The sequence below is a fragment of the Papilio polytes genome, unplaced genomic scaffold, assembly GCF_000836215.1.
Source record: "Papilio polytes unplaced genomic scaffold, Ppol_1.0 DF821511.1, whole genome shotgun sequence".
Lineage (NCBI taxonomy): Eukaryota > Metazoa > Arthropoda > Insecta > Lepidoptera > Papilionidae > Papilio > Papilio polytes.
In genome coordinates this window covers 2,379,242-2,397,197 of record NW_013527693.1, presented here as the reverse complement: position 1 = coordinate 2,397,197, position 17,956 = coordinate 2,379,242, and the positions used below count along the sequence as shown (strand labels likewise).

Sequence of the window (17,956 nt, the reverse complement as noted above, 5' to 3'; positions counted from 1 at the left end):
ATGTGCCAAATGTCTACGAAAATCGTTTCCCTTTGTCTTCTGGCTAAAAATTCGGTTTGTGTACAGTTACAAGATAAGTCATTAGTTAAAAATATTTTTTATTTAGAACTTATGACATAAATCAAAGAACACGGGTCTACGAATGTTTCACAATAAAATGTATCGGCACCCCCGACCCTTTCTAAGCCAATAACTCTAAAGGCGTTAAGCGGATTTTCATACGGTTTTCTTAATAAAGAATTGTGGCTCCGCAAAGACCTTTTATATCATACATTATGTTAGAAGCGCCTAACTTTTCATTCATTATGATAACCGAAATTTCTGTACAATTTCTAATTTAACAAAAATGTCTAACTCTCCATAAATGTAATAAGTTTTCCAATTTTATCGAGTATTTTTGAACTTTCTCAGTTAATAATAATCAAACTGCATTACAAACAGCACTGTGAACTCTTATATTTTATTAAACACTGCTACGTTACATCTACGTAAATGTTACAAAACATGTAATATAAAGTACATGAATGATGTAAAATGTAACTATGATTTGTTATGCGGGGGATCCCTAAGTAAGCAAAAGCTTTCATCTTGGGATTCGAAATGCTATTTAATGTGCCACGATCGCTTGTAGCTACGCAGGGCGGCGTAGTTTGCCTACGACCATACATGTTACCAAGTTATGAATATTAAGTAACAGGATACGTATGTTATTCGGTTTTATATAAAAAGTTTGCTTTTAATATCAGTTGTTTTTTTTGTTAATATGTTTTATTATTAAATTATGAGAGTTTTCTAAGTTTTAAATCTTTAACATATATTACTATTACTCATAATAATTTAATTAAACTATTGATTTTTTTATTAAGAGTCATATAAGTTTCTTATGTTACTTTAGGCCGTTATTTGTTTCATTTGAAATAAAGAAGACGAAAGAAAGTATTAGTAAATACTCGTATGAAAACATTAATTACTATAAAAGAGTAACAATTTACATAAAATAAAAAAATAGATTGTACAGCTATTGAATTTAAGGTTCATTAAAGATTTAAGACAATATTTGCAATACAAAACCAAAATAATTGGCATTTACCTTTAAAATACCGGATATGCGTAGGTAGGCGTAAAATCGTGCGCGCGTCAATTGTTTCAAATAATACACAAACTTTAAAAATACAACGATCGAGTTAAGTGTGGTTTATTTGTGCTTCTCAATGAATAACAACTTCCATACAAATGTATTGCTTTTTTACTGAAATGCGGTTACATGTGATTTAAAAAACGTAAACGAGACTGACAACGGGACTAAATCGTACTAGGAACATTGATTTCTTATAACAACTTATCTTAAATTTACTATTTAATCTTATCACTTCATCATTAATGAGTTTATTTGGTAATTAGCAAATCAATTAATTTCCAAATAACCTTATATGTTTGACCAAACTCAGCACACCTACGCACCGCCTCCGCAGCCAGACTCCGTCGCAGTAAATATCAAACGAGGATCTACACAAAAGTTTTGAAACTTGAATATTTTATGATTGTACCAAGATACTGTCCACCTTAGAAATGTATTGACCATCAAAGTCAACCGTACTTCTATTAAAAACAAAACAAAATTGCAGTTTCAACAAAGTTAAGTGAATAAACAAGAACTATTTTAAATAAAAACAAAAGTGACAGAAGGAGCCAATAACAGGTTATGTAATGTAGACCATAAATTTTAAACTATTGATACAACAGAGTGAATAAAGAAAAACGAAACAGAAGAGGAGGTAATGGAGGTATTTTGAACAGACTGAAAGATTATAAAAAGTATGAAGTAAATGTGTTCAGTGCTATAATAAATCACTAACACTATACAATGTTACGTTCAGTCCTACGGATTCAATATAGTCACGTCAAACCACCCACGTCCGTCTTAAAGTTAGCCTTTTGTATATGTAGGCCATCTCTCCTAAGCATATTTAATCTTTCATACATTCATTCATGTGAAAAAGTATGTTAAGATAATGCTGAACATAGACCGAACAACCGAGTTTCCTTAACTTTAAATTATATTCGATTTGTGTTCTGAGGTCGTCAACCTATTGATGTGTAATCGGGTCTCAAACCTTGCACGCACAGTGTAGAGAAACATCGTAAGGCAGAAAGTAAAAAAGGGAGCCCAGAGACCCTTGAAATTAGTAACAGTATCTATAGAGAGATACTCGAACTAAGACTCGGAAACACTAATAACCGTTCAAATCCGCTCATGAATCACGAACATACCACGATTGTTTTATATGACTAAAACTGTGCAAAGATTTAATGTACGGACTAGATAATTATGGTAATATTTCGCACGTAAAATAGATAACCGTCGCATTATTATGTCTAGTTACATAACTTGGCTACAATACATTTTTACTGTAAAAATATTTATGATAAGTTTAACTATTTCAACATCTAATACTAGTAGAGTTAAGCGAATTGTTGGTGGTGTGGACGTAGACTGTGGTAAATTAAATGTGCTATGACAAAAAAAACTGTAATATCTTATCACACGTGAGACAATGTAAAGATTTGTTTAATTAAATATTGTAATTCATATTCAAGGTTCACAAATTCGCGTAGTATCATTGCGTGATAACAGTTCCCGGCATTTGTGTGGGGCGGTGCTGGTGACAAAAGAGGTTGCATTGACAGCTGCCCATTGTGTACAAACTCCGTATCAATATGTGTTGCAGCTCAGCAACTTATGTGATATTACGCCACCGGCTTCAGTACTGGAAGTTATCAAACATCCGGATTATGACAAGTATGACCTGAATTTATAATTTTAAAAATAATGCTTAAGGCTATCTTCAACTGTTAGTAGATAAGCGATGAATAGTAAAGAACCAACGACTATTTTGACTGGCTTGATTTGAAGTAAACTATTCGTTCGTAGGTCGTTCTTCTTTAACTTTACTAACATTATAAAGAGGAAAGATTTGTATAAATTGGAATAACTCAAAAACTACTGGGCCGATTTTAAATATTCTTTCACCGTTAGAGAGGTAATTTATCTGTGTGTAACATAGGCTACATTTTCTTAATATTTTTATTTTTATGCAATACTGTACATAAAGGGTGTAAATCATTATTAGATTTGGATATGTGTCAAGGTGGTAATGCATACCTTTGTATGGTTTCAGATATACTCGGGCGCACGACATCGCCGTACTTCGGATAAACCTCGACACACACAATATCACTTGGACAGACGACATATTACCCGATACATCGTTTGGTTTATCAGGTAACTATTAATGAAGATAATATAAATATTTAATTCTGTTCCCTTCATAAGTTAAAATAAAAGCAAAGCTTTTAATAATCATCTTTTTAAATGGATAGTAAAGCAGGGACAGTTTTTCCTAACTTCGTCCACGGTTTAAAAATATAGCCTATGCTACAGCGCTAACGTACTTTCTAATCGTGAAGGAAGTTTTGTAATCGGCCCAGTAGTTATCGAGTTATTTCAATACCTACAAAATAATACAATTCTTTCTTTTTTATAATGTTAGTATAGATATAGATTGAGATTGATTTTAGAAAAGTGAACTGTTTAGATTTCATTTCAAGGATGGGATCATATTTGACCTCCTATCTGAGACAACGTTAAACACCTCGTTTATTAGTGCAACACTTGGATTGGATTATCACTTGTGCCAACGAGGCAATCAATTTTCCATATTGTGACAACACCACAATAAATCAATGAGCGAAATTGGCTCGTAAAGTATAGAATTATATTCTCATACAACAGTCGCACTAGTGCAGCACATGATTTATTATTTCATTAATTTACTTATATTTAATTGTCACAAGACTTACAAAGTTGTATTACGTTCTTAGGCTTCATCTAGATCTTCCATGACCTCATTTAACACAACTTTAACGCGTCTGAAGTTCCTCTGGTGTTGCGTACGAGTATATCCATGGGCGTCATTGTTTACTTTGGTGTTCCCACTGCACGTCCCCACCCTTTTATTATATAATAAAACTTATCGTCGACAAACTACCCACATTTCACAAACTTATTGATCCATTATTTTTTGTAGCAGTTTTGTATTTACGTTAACATTATGATTTACAGGTGAATGTATTGCATACGGCTATGGTTCTACCGATTCAAATACAAAAATATTACCGAACCGTTTAAAAGCAGCGAGATTAAAAATAATTTCTCTAGATGACTGCACTGACATTCTAGGCTTTTATCTGGCGCCTCGATTTGATTACGGTATGTTATGTGCACTTGGCGATGGAGAGGACACTTGTCAGGTATTATTTCACTATAAGCATATATCTTCGATAACCTTTTTGACAAAGAAGTTGAAAACGTCTATAATCTGTGATAAAGATTTTACCTCTTATCATATATAGCTTTCGCCCCCGACTCTGTCTATGTGAATTAAAAAAAATACCAAGTAACCTATGTTTTCTTCCAGGGTATTCTCTTCAACTATGCCAAATTTCGTCGATATCCGTTTAGCAGTTTAGGCTAAATATTCGCATTTATTATAAGATTCCTCGTAGTATCCAGTTTGAAGATAATAAGATTTTCATATTTTAATTTGAAATAGTCGTTTTTTGTCGATACTGGTACGATAAAATTTTGTTTAATAAATTATGATTTATTAAAGGGTGACTCTGGTGGGCCGTTAATGTGCTCAGGAAAGCTACAAGGAATCAGCAGCTATGGACTTAGTTGTGGGATACTGCTGGTACCAGGAGTGTATACCAGTATTGGGATGCATTTACCTTGGATCTATCACACTATGGAATTTATTACAAGAGACACAACAAAGTTAAATCGTACTTTGTGATTTAAAAAAAAACTCATTTTTTTAAAATTATCTATACTATTGTAATAAAGCGTAAATACACACTTCTTTGTTGCCTAAGATGTCAGCAATTACAGCATATTTCTTCAAAATTCTTTTTTTAATAAAGAGCCCTACAATTACGTCACGCTTTAGGCTATATATATTCACGCCATTAAACTTAGGGGGTAAATATTTTGGATAAAAACTATAATGTGGGAAAGAGACCATAAGTTGCTGCCAACATCAAGGAAACAAGATTGCCAAGGTTTGTCATGTCATGTCAGTTTGACATTTGCTATTGATAATTTAACAAATGTAAACAATAAAATTGAATTTTCATAATTTTATGCGGATGAAGTCGCACGGGAACAGCTAGTTATCATTAAATTTTAACCCCTTTCGTACATGAGTAATAATCTTTACATTATTTTTCTTCTAATAATTCCAGACTTAACCTTATTTTACGATTAGCTATCGTCGATTTAAACGTTAAAAGAGATAAGTAAAAGAAAAATTAATTATGACATCGAGTATATTCAATCAACAATATCAATTTACTTAAACATATAGGAAACTATATTTTATTCACATAAACTATATTCTATAACGCACAACACTGCGAGGTGAAACATAAAATTAGGCACTTGGACATACAGATATAATATTCAAATATTTATTGAGATAAGAGTATAGTTAATAATAAAATCTGCTATCTTATGGGAAATGAAATCTTTGACATGATGGACGTGCTTCAAAATTAAAACATTTAAGAACAAACATGAATTTATGTACATTTATTTAAAAATATATTTGTATCTACGGTAGAAAAGATAATTATGTACGAACATATTCGGAATGTAGGCCTAAAATCTATCTATCTGAAACTTCAATTATGAAAATTAAATAATTTACTTGGTTCTGTACTAAGTACGACTTTCTTTTCATTTATTGCATACAGAAACAAAAAATCTTTTTGTACTGTTTTTAAAATAAAAGCAAACATCACAGGAATTTTAAATATTTGGTAACATAACATTAACTTTAAGAATAACGTGTTTCCAATTTTCCATTCGAAAGTATTTATATAACTTTAATTTATTCTGTACATATTCTTTTGGAATTTAGATTTGGTTTATTTTTTTTTAAATAACTATATTTTGTGAACTTTAAAAACGTATTTTACAAATAAAAAAATCTAAAACTAAATTGCATTACAGCACTTATTTGGTATTTGACGATTTACTGCCAAAGATACTATAAAACTATTTTTAAATTAAATTAACCGAAAAATAATATTAATCTAAATCTTCAATTGATTGAAGCAACTAATACATTTATTATTTTAATTTCTTATTCGATTTTTTTATATTGCGACACCTATGCAACTAAATAGATATACATTTTCAACAAAACAGCAATTCCAAGCAAACACTAAATATAAAAAATTAAAAAACATCTACAACACATTTATTAAGACATATATTTAATTTAGTGCAAAGTAAACACATTTCGCGCTATTTTCCTATTTACGATAAACATCTCAATCCAATCTCAGTATTAAAAATACTAAAATTACTGTGTGATATTTTTATTAAATTTAAGTGTAGTATTTCACTGCCAAAAATGATTTGGAAAAAAAATAATAGTCATCACTTTCATTCATTTAGAAAAAGAAACAATACAGTGTTATGTGACTACACATATTAAATAAACTATTTAACATATAAAAAAACATGGAAAATTGACTAAGAGCCACGATACTACGAATTATAGACCTTTAAAACTGATTATTTAATAATAAATAAACAACAAAAAAATAACTATTTGTTTCTAAAAAAATTAACTATTAATTCATAAACTGACAATGTTTTTTAATAATACTATATACTGTTACTATAAAGTTCATTTGATGGTAACTGATTCAACACCCGAGTTAGTACTTACCCTGTAATTATACTAACTACATAGTTCTTTAAACATTTTTTTTTAATATATCCACATCTCATTGGTACTAACCACTTAGGACAATCTAATAAGTACCTTCTCCTATCTTAAACAAAATTAAAAAACAAAAATTTTTTCGTTAATGATCATTTTTTTCTTTTTTTTTTAAAGTGACTATAATCAATAACTGATTGCAAAAATTAACACTTTTGAAATAAACATGGAGACTTGCATATTTTTTTTTTAAATCTGACTCAGATTTATAATCGAATTTCAATGAATACCAATATAAATAATTACGTTTTTTTTAGATGAATTGTTTGAACACATAACATAACCCTGACAACAATGACATCTAATTAACTATTGATATGATTACGACCAGTTGAACCATGACCTGCCTTCAGCTGATGGTGTACTGGAACCACTCTTTGGTGTCTTCGGAGACTTTGGAGTTTGAGGCTGAGATGTTTCTTTAACTTTCTCTGAATCCTCCGCATTCTCTAAACAAACTTTTATCTGAAAAATCCAAGAATTTCAATCTACATTCTAATGTAAAATAAATAATTGAAATATAATACCTTAATATTTTTATATTTGTATTTATCAAAGTGTGATGGAACAGTTATTTCTATAATTAGTCCAAATATGTACCTTCATGTTGGTTTTCTCTTGCATATCCTTCTCATAATTTCTGACATCTTCAATAGTCATATTGTACCATTCATCCATCCAAGTAAATGCTTGCCGATGGCCAAGCAATAGGATATCCCGGATTGCCTTGACAAAGAAATAACACTAAAAGTTCGGACATGTAAAACAATGCTACACCTTTCTAGTTAATTATAAAAATTACTAAAGGAACATTCTTGTCAGTATTATAAGTACTTACAGCTATATAAAATAAATATAGCCTGTTATTTAGTAATAATGTAGCCTTCTAATGATGAAAGAATGTTTTAAATTGGTTCAATAGTTTATAAGTTTATCCCTTATCCATTTGAGAGGAATAAAATATTGTTAGTAGCCTATGTGTCTTTTAGACTAGCCAAATTTTTTTCTCATAATTAAGCTATTCTGGAGATACCTTTTAATAACCATACATACTTTCCCAATAATAATATTTTTAATAATACAAAAAATATAAATCTTTTACTCTCTACAATACCATAGATGATCGATAAATGTGCAAGCAGTAGTTAAGAGAAAAAAAATACTAAATCAATCACTGTATACATAAATATATAGGAAGGTAAGGAGAATAATCTATTTCTCAAGTTTATTTTTAGTCAGTTAAAAAAATACATACCCCTTGTACATACTCTTCCACTCTGGTTTGTAGTCCCCAGACTTCAAATTTAACATTAACACTTTTATAACAACACATAATGGGTTGTTGGCTTTGCATCCAGCCTTCCGGTAATGGTCCTCTGCCTGATTTCTTCGACTTATAGAACTTTGGATCTTCTGCTTCTTTATAGTGATGTGGTTTAATTTCATCATATGCTATGTCTATGAAATCAACTTGCCTTGATTCACTTTCTTCAGGTGTCAATCCAAGACACTGAAAAATTATAGTTTTAAAATGAAAATTAAAAACAATAAAAAAATAACAACTGACTAGTGATAGTTAAATGTGTAGTAGTAAAAGAATAGATGGGAATGTATTAAAATATCCCATAAAGTTACATTACAGTTATTCCGAATAAAGTAAAATAAAATAATTTAATTCAGCTTACATTTTCCGATGTTCCATTATTATCCTCATATCTTGTTTGAATAGAAATGGAGAATTTCGGTATGAAAGAACACTGGAAATATAAACCATATTAAAAATACAAGAATGAAAAAAGAATTATTGCAATACTTAATTTTAAACACATACCGTGTACTCTACAGGGTGTTCAGGGACATGAAAATAAAAATTAATTCTTATTAACACTGCAATATGTTAAAATAATAATGTTTATTATGTGTAAAGGTTTAACTTACCCGTTATTGTGTATGGATAATAATTCCATGCTTTTTCTGTGATATAAAATATTTTTGGAAGGAAAGACTGGATCCAATAAGGAAGGTGACTGTAAAAGAACATGCAGATAAGAGTTATTCAATTTATGTATAACTTTTATAATAAATATATGTATTGTGTTGATTTTTACGAAAAAGAAGTAGCATAAAACAATTGGCAAAAAGGTTTTTATAACATGCAGAGTAGGATGTGTTATAAAAATATTTTCTAATACAATGTAATGTACATTATGTTGTTACACAGCAACATTAATAATTTTTTAATCTATTTAAAGCTGTTCATACCTGGATAAATGTATTCTCTTTTCAGTAAATTGTCCTCTTCCATTAACCTCGTCATTTACTTCCTCATTGGCGATTACTTCCACGCCCTCGCCATTATTTGATTGTTCATAGCTATGGCGAGCTATCATATACAGTTGGCCTATCCGATACTAAAATTAAAACGCAAAAACGTTGATTTAATTGGAGGCGCAAATAACTGAACATTGTAACTCTTAAAAATAATTATCATTAACGTTTTTCATAGAAAAATTACCTCTTCCACAGTCATAGGCATGCAAATCCTATATTCTTTGATTAAAACCATTTTATTCAATACAGCTTTTACTGTTTTTTTCCTTTTCTAAGTCCTTGGTGATGATGATTTGTGAGTAAAAGTGATGGATGCAAGATGGGTGAACTTGAGAACTTTCAGCAAACTTTCAGCTTTACTGACAGCTGACAGTGACAGTTGAAATAATGTCAATGTTTTTTTTTTAATATCTTAAACAGCCCTAGGTTCTTGCCCACAATAATTATCACACATTTCATGTTATCATTTACATCAAAAACTAATTAGAATAATACTAAAAGATATTATGCAAATGCTCTAACTTAAGCTAGGAAGCACCAAACCCAGCAGATTCAAGAGTATACCAATAGGGTTCTTAACTTGGCTCAAGCTGTGCCATATACTCCAACCACTCTTTCTATCTCTAGTTTTTGTAAAGGTCCGAGAACTAAAACATTTTTTAATAAGGTAAGCAATACCAAAAAAAATATTTTTTTATTAAAAACAATACTTTATTAAAAAAACATACGGAAACTTGCATCTAGTTTTGTAAATAAGTACTGTAGACAGTAAATATTTTTCAATTTTTAGGCTAACAAGCTAAAACAATTACATTTTTCATAATAGCTTAGAGTAAAATCTTATAATAACCTGAATAAACTAAATCCTTACTACTACTACTACTAATAATAAAATATGTTTACATCTTTATTTAACTTTTCTATCAATATATATTATCCTAAAATAATAAATATGTAATTTTATAAACAAAACTTACGATTTATTGTAAAACCTATACTAATATACAAAACAGAAAATATTTTATGTTGGGGTATATTCTGGTTGTAATGAATCTACTTAGACATTATAATAAAGGTGTATCTTTAGCAATGATCTACAAAAGCGTAATTTTTAAAATAATTCTAAACCTCATGAAGTTTATTTTTCTATATTTATAATGTATATGTCTCATTGAATCCTCATTATTACCATATTTTTAGTTTAAAATTTTATTAAATCACTTATATTCTAGAACTCAAAACACAAAAACTGATGCCAGGTCATCATAATCATATGTTCTTTTTAAGAATAAATCCACTAGTGATACTCCAGTAATAACATGCAGGCCTGTACTTATTGGTAATGCTGTTAAATCAATGTATTTAACACCACCTGGTTCTAAGGGACCTAACTTCCTGTTAGATATCCCACACCATAAAAGACTAGAATCTTGTAGAGAACGTAATTTCAATATTAAATCCAATGTTCTCTCACTAGCATTAACTATTTTACATTTAAAATCAAATGGCTCATTAACAGACACTTTACTGGGTAAATCCTCATACAGTAGCCTAATATCACCATAGTCAGGTGTTATTCTTTGTAATTGACTGGTTTGCAGTCTCCCTTTCTCTCCCAAGTTGGATCTCCAGACAATATCTAGCTTTCCTATATTCTTTGGAGCTATTATAAGTTTAGTTTCACTTGAAATTGTTTCCTTTGGTGTTAAACGATACAAATATTGACAGCTTTCTTGGGGTTGTAATAAAGTAACATATCCAAAAACTGACAAATCTTTATCCACTTCATTCAGTGATTGGACTGAAAAATGTTGAGAGCTTTCAAGAGATACTTGTTCAAGTGTTATTGGACCTGAAGTGATATTCTGTATTTGAGTTTCTAAGAAGACATCATCTGATTCAGCATTGTAAAATTTCGTTTTCACATCCAACGGCTTCATAACTTCGAATTTAAAGAATTTTCTGAATGAAGCTAGTGTATTGTAATTTGACATGTATGTTACCTCACATACTAAAATATGTGTGCCCAAATCTTTAACTTCATGATGTATAACATCACCTAATGTTTCATCAACATCCAACATCACTGGAGATTGATTTTGTGTTGATAGAGGAATTCGCTGTGAGCTTGTTTGTAAATCAGCTTTTATAGACACACTCTGCACAGCTTGTGAAGTCTCATTGTGTACACAAACATAACATGAAAATGTTTCTCCGAGATAAATGTTACCAAAACTTTGTGGTAATAAGAGAAATTGACCTGCTGCTAAAGTTTCCATCTGCACCACTGATGTCGCATCATCTTTCAAAAAGTTATTCAAAATATTCCCTGGCAAATCTTTGAAATCACATGTTACTATTTTAGGACTTATCAGTGCAGGTTTAGTAAGTCTCATGACTTTTAGAGCCACTAAGTGGTCGACGACTTCTTTTGTATCCATTTTTACACGTTCTTTTAATAAACCAGATGATAAGCATTAACACTCTTCAATCACACGCGACTTGCATAATTATGGCCCATTAAGCAAATGTACAGAAGAAACGCCCATACCTATTTCGAAAATAGGGTAACAAATTGTAAAAATCCTTTACAAATTCCATCCAATTTAGTTTTCAGTTTAAGGTTTAGTTGTCACTTTCACACATTGACACATAACATCTGTCAAAAATTATTTTCTTGCTGTTCAAAGCAACATAAAAATACTTAAAAACTGCCGATAGTCGAGGTGTTCATCACCAACTATTGTAAAGCAAATTATAACAGGACGATAACTCACAATTACAGATAATTCCATGATTCATTAAGAAACATATTTTACAGCTTGTTGTTCCGAATTACAAACGGAACGGAATTGAGCTGTCAATGACATTTTATTAATAAAATACAACAATCATTTTATTTTTATCACTGTAACATTGTGATTATAAGTACCTACAATTTTAAGTATGATGTGGTCCAATCATTTTGAAGCTGATTAGAATTAGACTTAATTTAAGAAGTAAACATGAATATGTGGTTATAGTGAAGTGCTATTATTTAATATTTCTAAAAATGGCATATCAAACACTATATCAAGAGTATATGCTCGTACCTCCCGTAACGAGAGCCTATACCACCGCTTGTGTCATCACAACCCTGGCTGTGGTTAGTACTGTTTAGTTTACTCCTCAGTTATTCTAGATGGAAAAGAAATGTTTTGTTATTGAAGATTTACCTGTGTTATACAGAGAATTTTGCATGGTCCCATGGACAATTTATTTTGGATATCAATGAAAAGGGTTTAAGAGCCTCAAAAGTTACATGCACCAATTCTGTGTGGCTTGGAATTTTCAAAATCACTTAACCTTTTTGTCTTAAGTACACTTATCTCATATTAAAGTGAAAAATGAAATATTTCTTTGTATTTCAGCAACTGGACCTTGTTTCACCATTTCAACTATACTTCAATCCAAATCTTATATTGAAGAAGATCCAATTATGGCGTCTGCTGACAACATTCCTTTTCTTTGGCAATTTAGGCTTTAATTTTTTCTTTAATATGATATTTACATACAGATATTGTAGAATGTTGGAGGAGGGGTCTTTCAGAGGGAGGACAGCTGACTTTGTTGTCATGTTTATCTTTGGTGGAGTATTAATGATTGTATCCTTTTTAAAAATATGTTACCTATTTTTTAATTTAATAATGAGTTGTATGAAAGGACTGTCTATGTATAGATTCATCCATAGACAGTGATTTGTAGGAAAAACATAACTTATGATTATTTTAGACATGAATAAAATGTTATACAAACTTAAATCTGCTTACCACAATTTTTTTTCTGTGTATTTTGTTTCCTTAATATATCACAGTTATCAGCATTTTTTGTTAATTTATTATTCTTAGGTCAAGCATTCACTATTATGATTGTGTATGTATGGTCTCGTCGGAATATATTTGTTCGTATGAACTTTTTTGGTCTCATGAATTTCCAGGTAATTACATAACATTTGTTTCAATACATTTTATCTTTTAATGTGTTATTTATGGTATTTTGTTTTTCAGGCACCATATCTTCCATGGGTATTACTAGGTTTCTCTGTTTTACTTGGTAATGCAATATCTGTAGATTTAGTAGGCATGGCCATTGGACATATATATTTCTTCTTAGAGGATGTTTTGCCAAGACAAAGAGGAGGTCAAAAGTTTTTGAAAACACCTGAATTTCTGTAAGTATCCATAAAAAGGCACTGCAATTTCATTCACTCTCTAGCACTGTTTATCATTTTCTTCTACTTAAGTCACTATTTGATACATCTTACTAATATTATAAATGCGAAAGTTTACATGGATGTTTGTTAGAGTTTATAGCACAAACTACTAAACGCATCTCAATGAAATTTGGCATAGATGTAGAGGATAGTCTGGTAGAACACATAGGCTACTCAATTTTTTTTTTAATTCCACGCGGGCGGAGTCGCTGGCGAAAGCTAGTCTTAAATAAAATTGATATTACTCAACCCTTACAATAAATATTATATTATTTTCTTTAGGAAAAAACTTCTGGACCCAGCACCTGATGCACCGGAATATGAACATCTTCCAGACATGGCTAATGATCAGCCTGGACTATAAAAAAGACAGGACTATCCCAGTGATGCTGCTCAAATACAGTTTGCGATCCATTTAGTGCAAATTAATGACAGTTAAGGAATAATATCACTGGGCGTAAGGAATCTGCATAAATGTACAATTTATTAACATGTATGTTATTTTAATTACTATTTAGGTTTTTAATTTTATTATAAGAAGAATTTTTAAGTATTTCAATTAATTTCCCTTAAGACATTATTGTCTCATTTGAAGGTACAGAAATTAGATCAATTATGATCAGGATTTATATTACAGCTGCATAAATATGTAAAAAAAGCACACTTTGTATAACTTTTGCCAACTATTATGATAAAAATAAATTTATAAATTCCTGTACCATCACAAACAATAATGTTTGTTATATCGAATAATATTTTTTAACCAACAAGAATTAAAATAAGGCAATTTCAAAGTATTTTACATACCAAAGCTGCCAGAATTTTTATTAAAATCAGCGGTGCCTGAATAATCAATGCTTTGCAAGCCAAAGAGATTCAAAAGACATATAGAGTAGGCATAGCCATCATCAACACTAACGCTATCTATGATAGATTCTCAAAAGCACATGTCAATGTTAAAATTAATTGCCAATAGGTGTCATTAAATAATATGAAAAATGTTCATATTTCACGGTGTGACGCTTTAGTTTATTTTATTACAATATATGGAGCTTATTATAACATTCAAGGACACAAGGCGGCATACTAAATGTGGTAACATAGTACCTTTTAAAGTAAAATTGAAAAAAATTTATTCACTATGTCTAGTCTGTATGTTTTTTAAATATCTTTGTTTGCAGCACCAAGCCAAATAACATTTAAATATAATATTTTTATATAAGGGGTTAAAATATTACAATCTTGAATACAGGCAGCGGCCCTTTTAAGTTGTAAGAATGGAAAATATGGTTCATGTAATTTATTTATAGATTGTGGAACTTGCTCGTGAATAAAATTAAGATTAAAAAAATGTTTTTACTTTCACTAAAATTCTAATTCACGTATTAACCTGTTATTCTTTACATCCCCAAACAAAAAGTAAACCTATGATCTAAACAAGAGTATAAAAACGACCTTCAATCAGTTTTATTACATATTTTCTAACAACACATAATGTAATGTACATAAAAATTAGTTCTTTATTTTTTTCCGCTATATGGCGAGTATTTATTACATTCCTTGTCAAGATATAACTTTGTGTTCATAAATAAAAGTCAAATTTCATTCATAATTTTTATTTGCAACTTTTTACACAATCTACAAGAATTTTTTGTCACCCACTCAAGACGTAAGCTTGAAGCAACCACAGTAAGTAGCCTCACATTTGAATATCACTTCGTAATGTCAATCATAACCACACAAACGGAAAGTCCCACACAGTCCCATAAAAAAATAAATTAATATGAATGAGTTGCAATAAATATAATTACAAATGAGCCATTTAACAAACTTTGAAGCCTTAAAAAAATGGTCGAAAAGGGCTTCGTAAATGCTGTAACTAGAACATTCTATTAAATTCTATTAAAACAGATTTCTTAAACAGTCACTAAATGCGACTTATATTATTTAACAGATTCCTATATTTTATGTGAGGGTAGTTTTAAAATGACAATGAACAAGATGAAAAATTAAATATACCCACTGTTGTAGACATTACTGTCACATGATCAACATTTAAAATTACAAATAAAATCTTGAGTTAACAATTTAATTTGTTAGCATTAAAATGATGGGGAATCATGATTTAATAATTAAATGAGAAGTCACGAAGTTGATATTTGTTAGAATTAAGTAAAAGAATATGAATTACAATTAAACAGATGAATTCGCGTCGAAACATTCAAGTTACATGAAATTGATTCGAAAAATAACATTAAAAATGTTCAGTTTTTTTTAAATCATACCAATAAAATTAATTCAGTCTTTCACCAATACATTCAAGTCGCAAATATCTCTATTCACACAATAAGATCTCAAATATCACCCATACTGGTTAGTTACAGCCATAAAGTGAAAACTGATAATTAACTACACCATACTATCACATAAGTAAATCAAATATTAACACTAATACCTTTTACACCACATCAGCTAAAATTCACAGATATTTTATAACCGATTTTTAAGTTTTTTTTTTATAGAATGCCCTAAATAATCAACTGGATAAATTAATCGGATATTTGTCAATTTTTGTATTACAAGCATCAAATTATTCACAAAAATATGTATCGATTGTCTATAGATACAAGTCTCAAAGATCGCAATAAATTGCTGACATTGTAGTGTTCAAATAAGCGCCTATAATCTATTTTATTATACATTATTTTAACTTCGAAACATTCATTGTTATACAGACAACTTTCTTGTTTATCAGAACATGCATGGCATTCGACAATTACAGATAATTTATTGCAAAAAAACATTGGCTTTAGTAAAAAAATCATACTAAATGAGACTTCCGTTGTTATACCTTTCATTTTTTAGGACAAACATGTGTGTTTAACAAGGCGTTGGTAATTAATCTAATTTGTTTTAAGATAACCTAAAAAAGTAAATTCACATGACATATGATTCATAGACAATTCCGTGTTCACAAGCGACTAGGGTTGTCACATCTCGATGACGAAATCAATGTCGTAATTGTATAACATCCTAAAAATTACAACTATTTTATCGTTGAATAACCAAATATGCAATTTTTTGGTGTCGTTTATAATTTTACTAATTCCTCGTAAGCGATGTCCGGCCGATATCGCAGCGTCGGGACAATCTCATAGCGCTACGATTGCGAGTAGCACCGTTATGTCGTCGGGTTTTCCACCTGTTAACAAGTAAATTACTACTATTATACTAAGAATATTCCTGTTGCATAGTATTAGACTCTGACCAATCGTAATTACAGTTTTCAATTTGCCTTGACAACTCATTTATTCGCAAAGTGACGTGTTATTTTGACACTGTGCTTTATTAATTTAAATTGAGGTCCCATCATCATTCATGGCCTTGCCAGTCATTTGAATAAAACTACTTGTAACATGTTTAAAATGAAGAAAAACCTGATCAAATTAAATTAAAAATATCAAAACATAGAACAAATTATGGTCAAAAAACTATAACATTTGCGGGAGTACAGTTATATAATACTTTACCTAAACATATCAGAGATGAAAAGAAAATGTCGTTATTCAAAATTAAAGTAAAAAAAAAAAATTGTTAAGAAAATAAAATCTTAATGTATATGACAATAAATTAGACAACTGGTGTAAAACAAAACAAAAAAACTTGTTTTCTCATCAAGTGAATTGTAAATTCTTAAGAGAGAATAAATATCTTATATCACGAAATGTGAATTTGTCGCTACGGTCTGTTTAAGGTACGATACATACTAAAATTGTATTATATATTTTTGCATATACATTTACGTCGGGCAGTTATCTGCTTATACAACGCAGAAGTAGTTTGAGATTGCATTCCATAACCTTTATAGATGTTATCAGCACATGTCGGCACACGAGACACATTCAAATAACTAATTATATCTACTTTATATTATCTATGGTAACACACGGTTAAGATATCATTGACTTAAGAACCGCATGGTGTATTAAAAAGTAAGTAACAAAGTAACAAAAAATGTATTGCAAACTACGCAATTAGAACAAGAAATAAAAGCGTAATAATTTGTCAATACCGTGACCATTAAATTTAAACGAAAGATCTTAAATTACTAGCTTTTGACAAAAATTGGCACAGATACATAGCACAAGGCTATTTATGCAGTTTTCAGGGTAATAGGCTCATAAAAATACTTTAAGAGGCGCATCGAAGACGCGTATAATTGGCAAAAATAACGGAAGTTTCCTCTCCTCTCGACATTTCTATATATAAACGCAGTCTTAACTTGTACTAATAAAAACAATCTTGTTATCGTAAAAAAGATGACAAAGTGATAGTACTTAGTTATTTCCACTTAGCGACTAGGATCAAACTCGAAACAATGTACTAGTGGAAATAAGACTTACCTATTGCGTCTATTCCGTTTTGTCGCGCGCTTTTAGCGAAGGGCGACATGTAACAGCCGTCAAAGGACAGGTTTCGTGCCATCCATGCGATTGAGTTTGCAACAGCCTGCAGCCGC

At 30.2% G+C, this 17,956-nt stretch overlaps 5 protein-coding genes across 5 annotated transcripts in view; 2 read left to right on the top strand and 3 right to left on the bottom strand.

The window, feature by feature from the left end:
• The first annotated feature begins 2,394 nt into the window (after window positions 1-2,394).
• Window positions 2,395-4,911, top strand: LOC106108500 (trypsin-2). The gene is made up of 5 exons (XM_013289678.1): window positions 2,395-2,499; window positions 2,599-2,800; window positions 3,180-3,283; window positions 4,124-4,311; window positions 4,674-4,911. The coding sequence occupies exons 1-5, from the start codon at window positions 2,424-2,426 to the stop codon at window positions 4,854-4,856; spliced, it is 753 nt and encodes a 250-aa protein (XP_013145132.1). The 5' UTR covers window positions 2,395-2,423; the 3' UTR covers window positions 4,857-4,911.
• Window positions 4,912-5,370: 459 nt separating this feature from the next.
• On the bottom strand, window positions 5,371-9,551 carry LOC106108465 (cytoplasmic phosphatidylinositol transfer protein 1). The gene is made up of 8 exons (XM_013289631.1): window positions 9,370-9,551; window positions 9,117-9,265; window positions 8,793-8,881; window positions 8,686-8,693; window positions 8,540-8,611; window positions 8,110-8,364; window positions 7,455-7,580; window positions 5,371-7,319 (listed from the first exon to the last, which is right to left on the bottom strand). The coding sequence occupies exons 1-8, from the start codon at window positions 9,418-9,420 to the stop codon at window positions 7,176-7,178; spliced, it is 894 nt and encodes a 297-aa protein (XP_013145085.1). The 5' UTR covers window positions 9,421-9,551; the 3' UTR covers window positions 5,371-7,175.
• A 621-nt stretch (window positions 9,552-10,172) lies between these two features.
• LOC106108562 (trafficking protein particle complex subunit 13) lies at window positions 10,173-11,945 on the bottom strand. The gene has a single exon (XM_013289770.1). The coding sequence runs from the start codon at window positions 11,624-11,626 to the stop codon at window positions 10,421-10,423; it is 1,206 nt and encodes a 401-aa protein (XP_013145224.1). The 5' UTR covers window positions 11,627-11,945; the 3' UTR covers window positions 10,173-10,420.
• A 158-nt stretch (window positions 11,946-12,103) lies between these two features.
• On the top strand, window positions 12,104-14,779 carry LOC106108563 (derlin-2). Its single transcript, XM_013289771.1, has 5 exons — window positions 12,104-12,330; window positions 12,596-12,829; window positions 13,039-13,161; window positions 13,232-13,395; window positions 13,720-14,779. Exons 1-5 carry the CDS (start codon window positions 12,238-12,240, stop codon window positions 13,799-13,801), a joined length of 696 nt encoding a protein of 231 aa, XP_013145225.1. The 5' UTR covers window positions 12,104-12,237; the 3' UTR covers window positions 13,802-14,779.
• A 258-nt stretch (window positions 14,780-15,037) lies between these two features.
• Window positions 15,038-17,956, bottom strand: part of LOC106108441 (protein phosphatase PTC7 homolog) — a 7,573-nt gene continuing 4,654 nt past the window's right edge. Inside the window, exons 4-5 of the mRNA XM_013289607.1 lie at window positions 17,841-17,956; window positions 15,038-16,639 (exon numbers count right to left, since the gene is read on the bottom strand). Of these exons, the coding sequence (XP_013145061.1) occupies window positions 16,590-16,639; window positions 17,841-17,956 (166 nt within the window). The 3' untranslated portion in view covers window positions 15,038-16,589. The remainder of the gene's footprint in view (window positions 16,640-17,840) is intronic.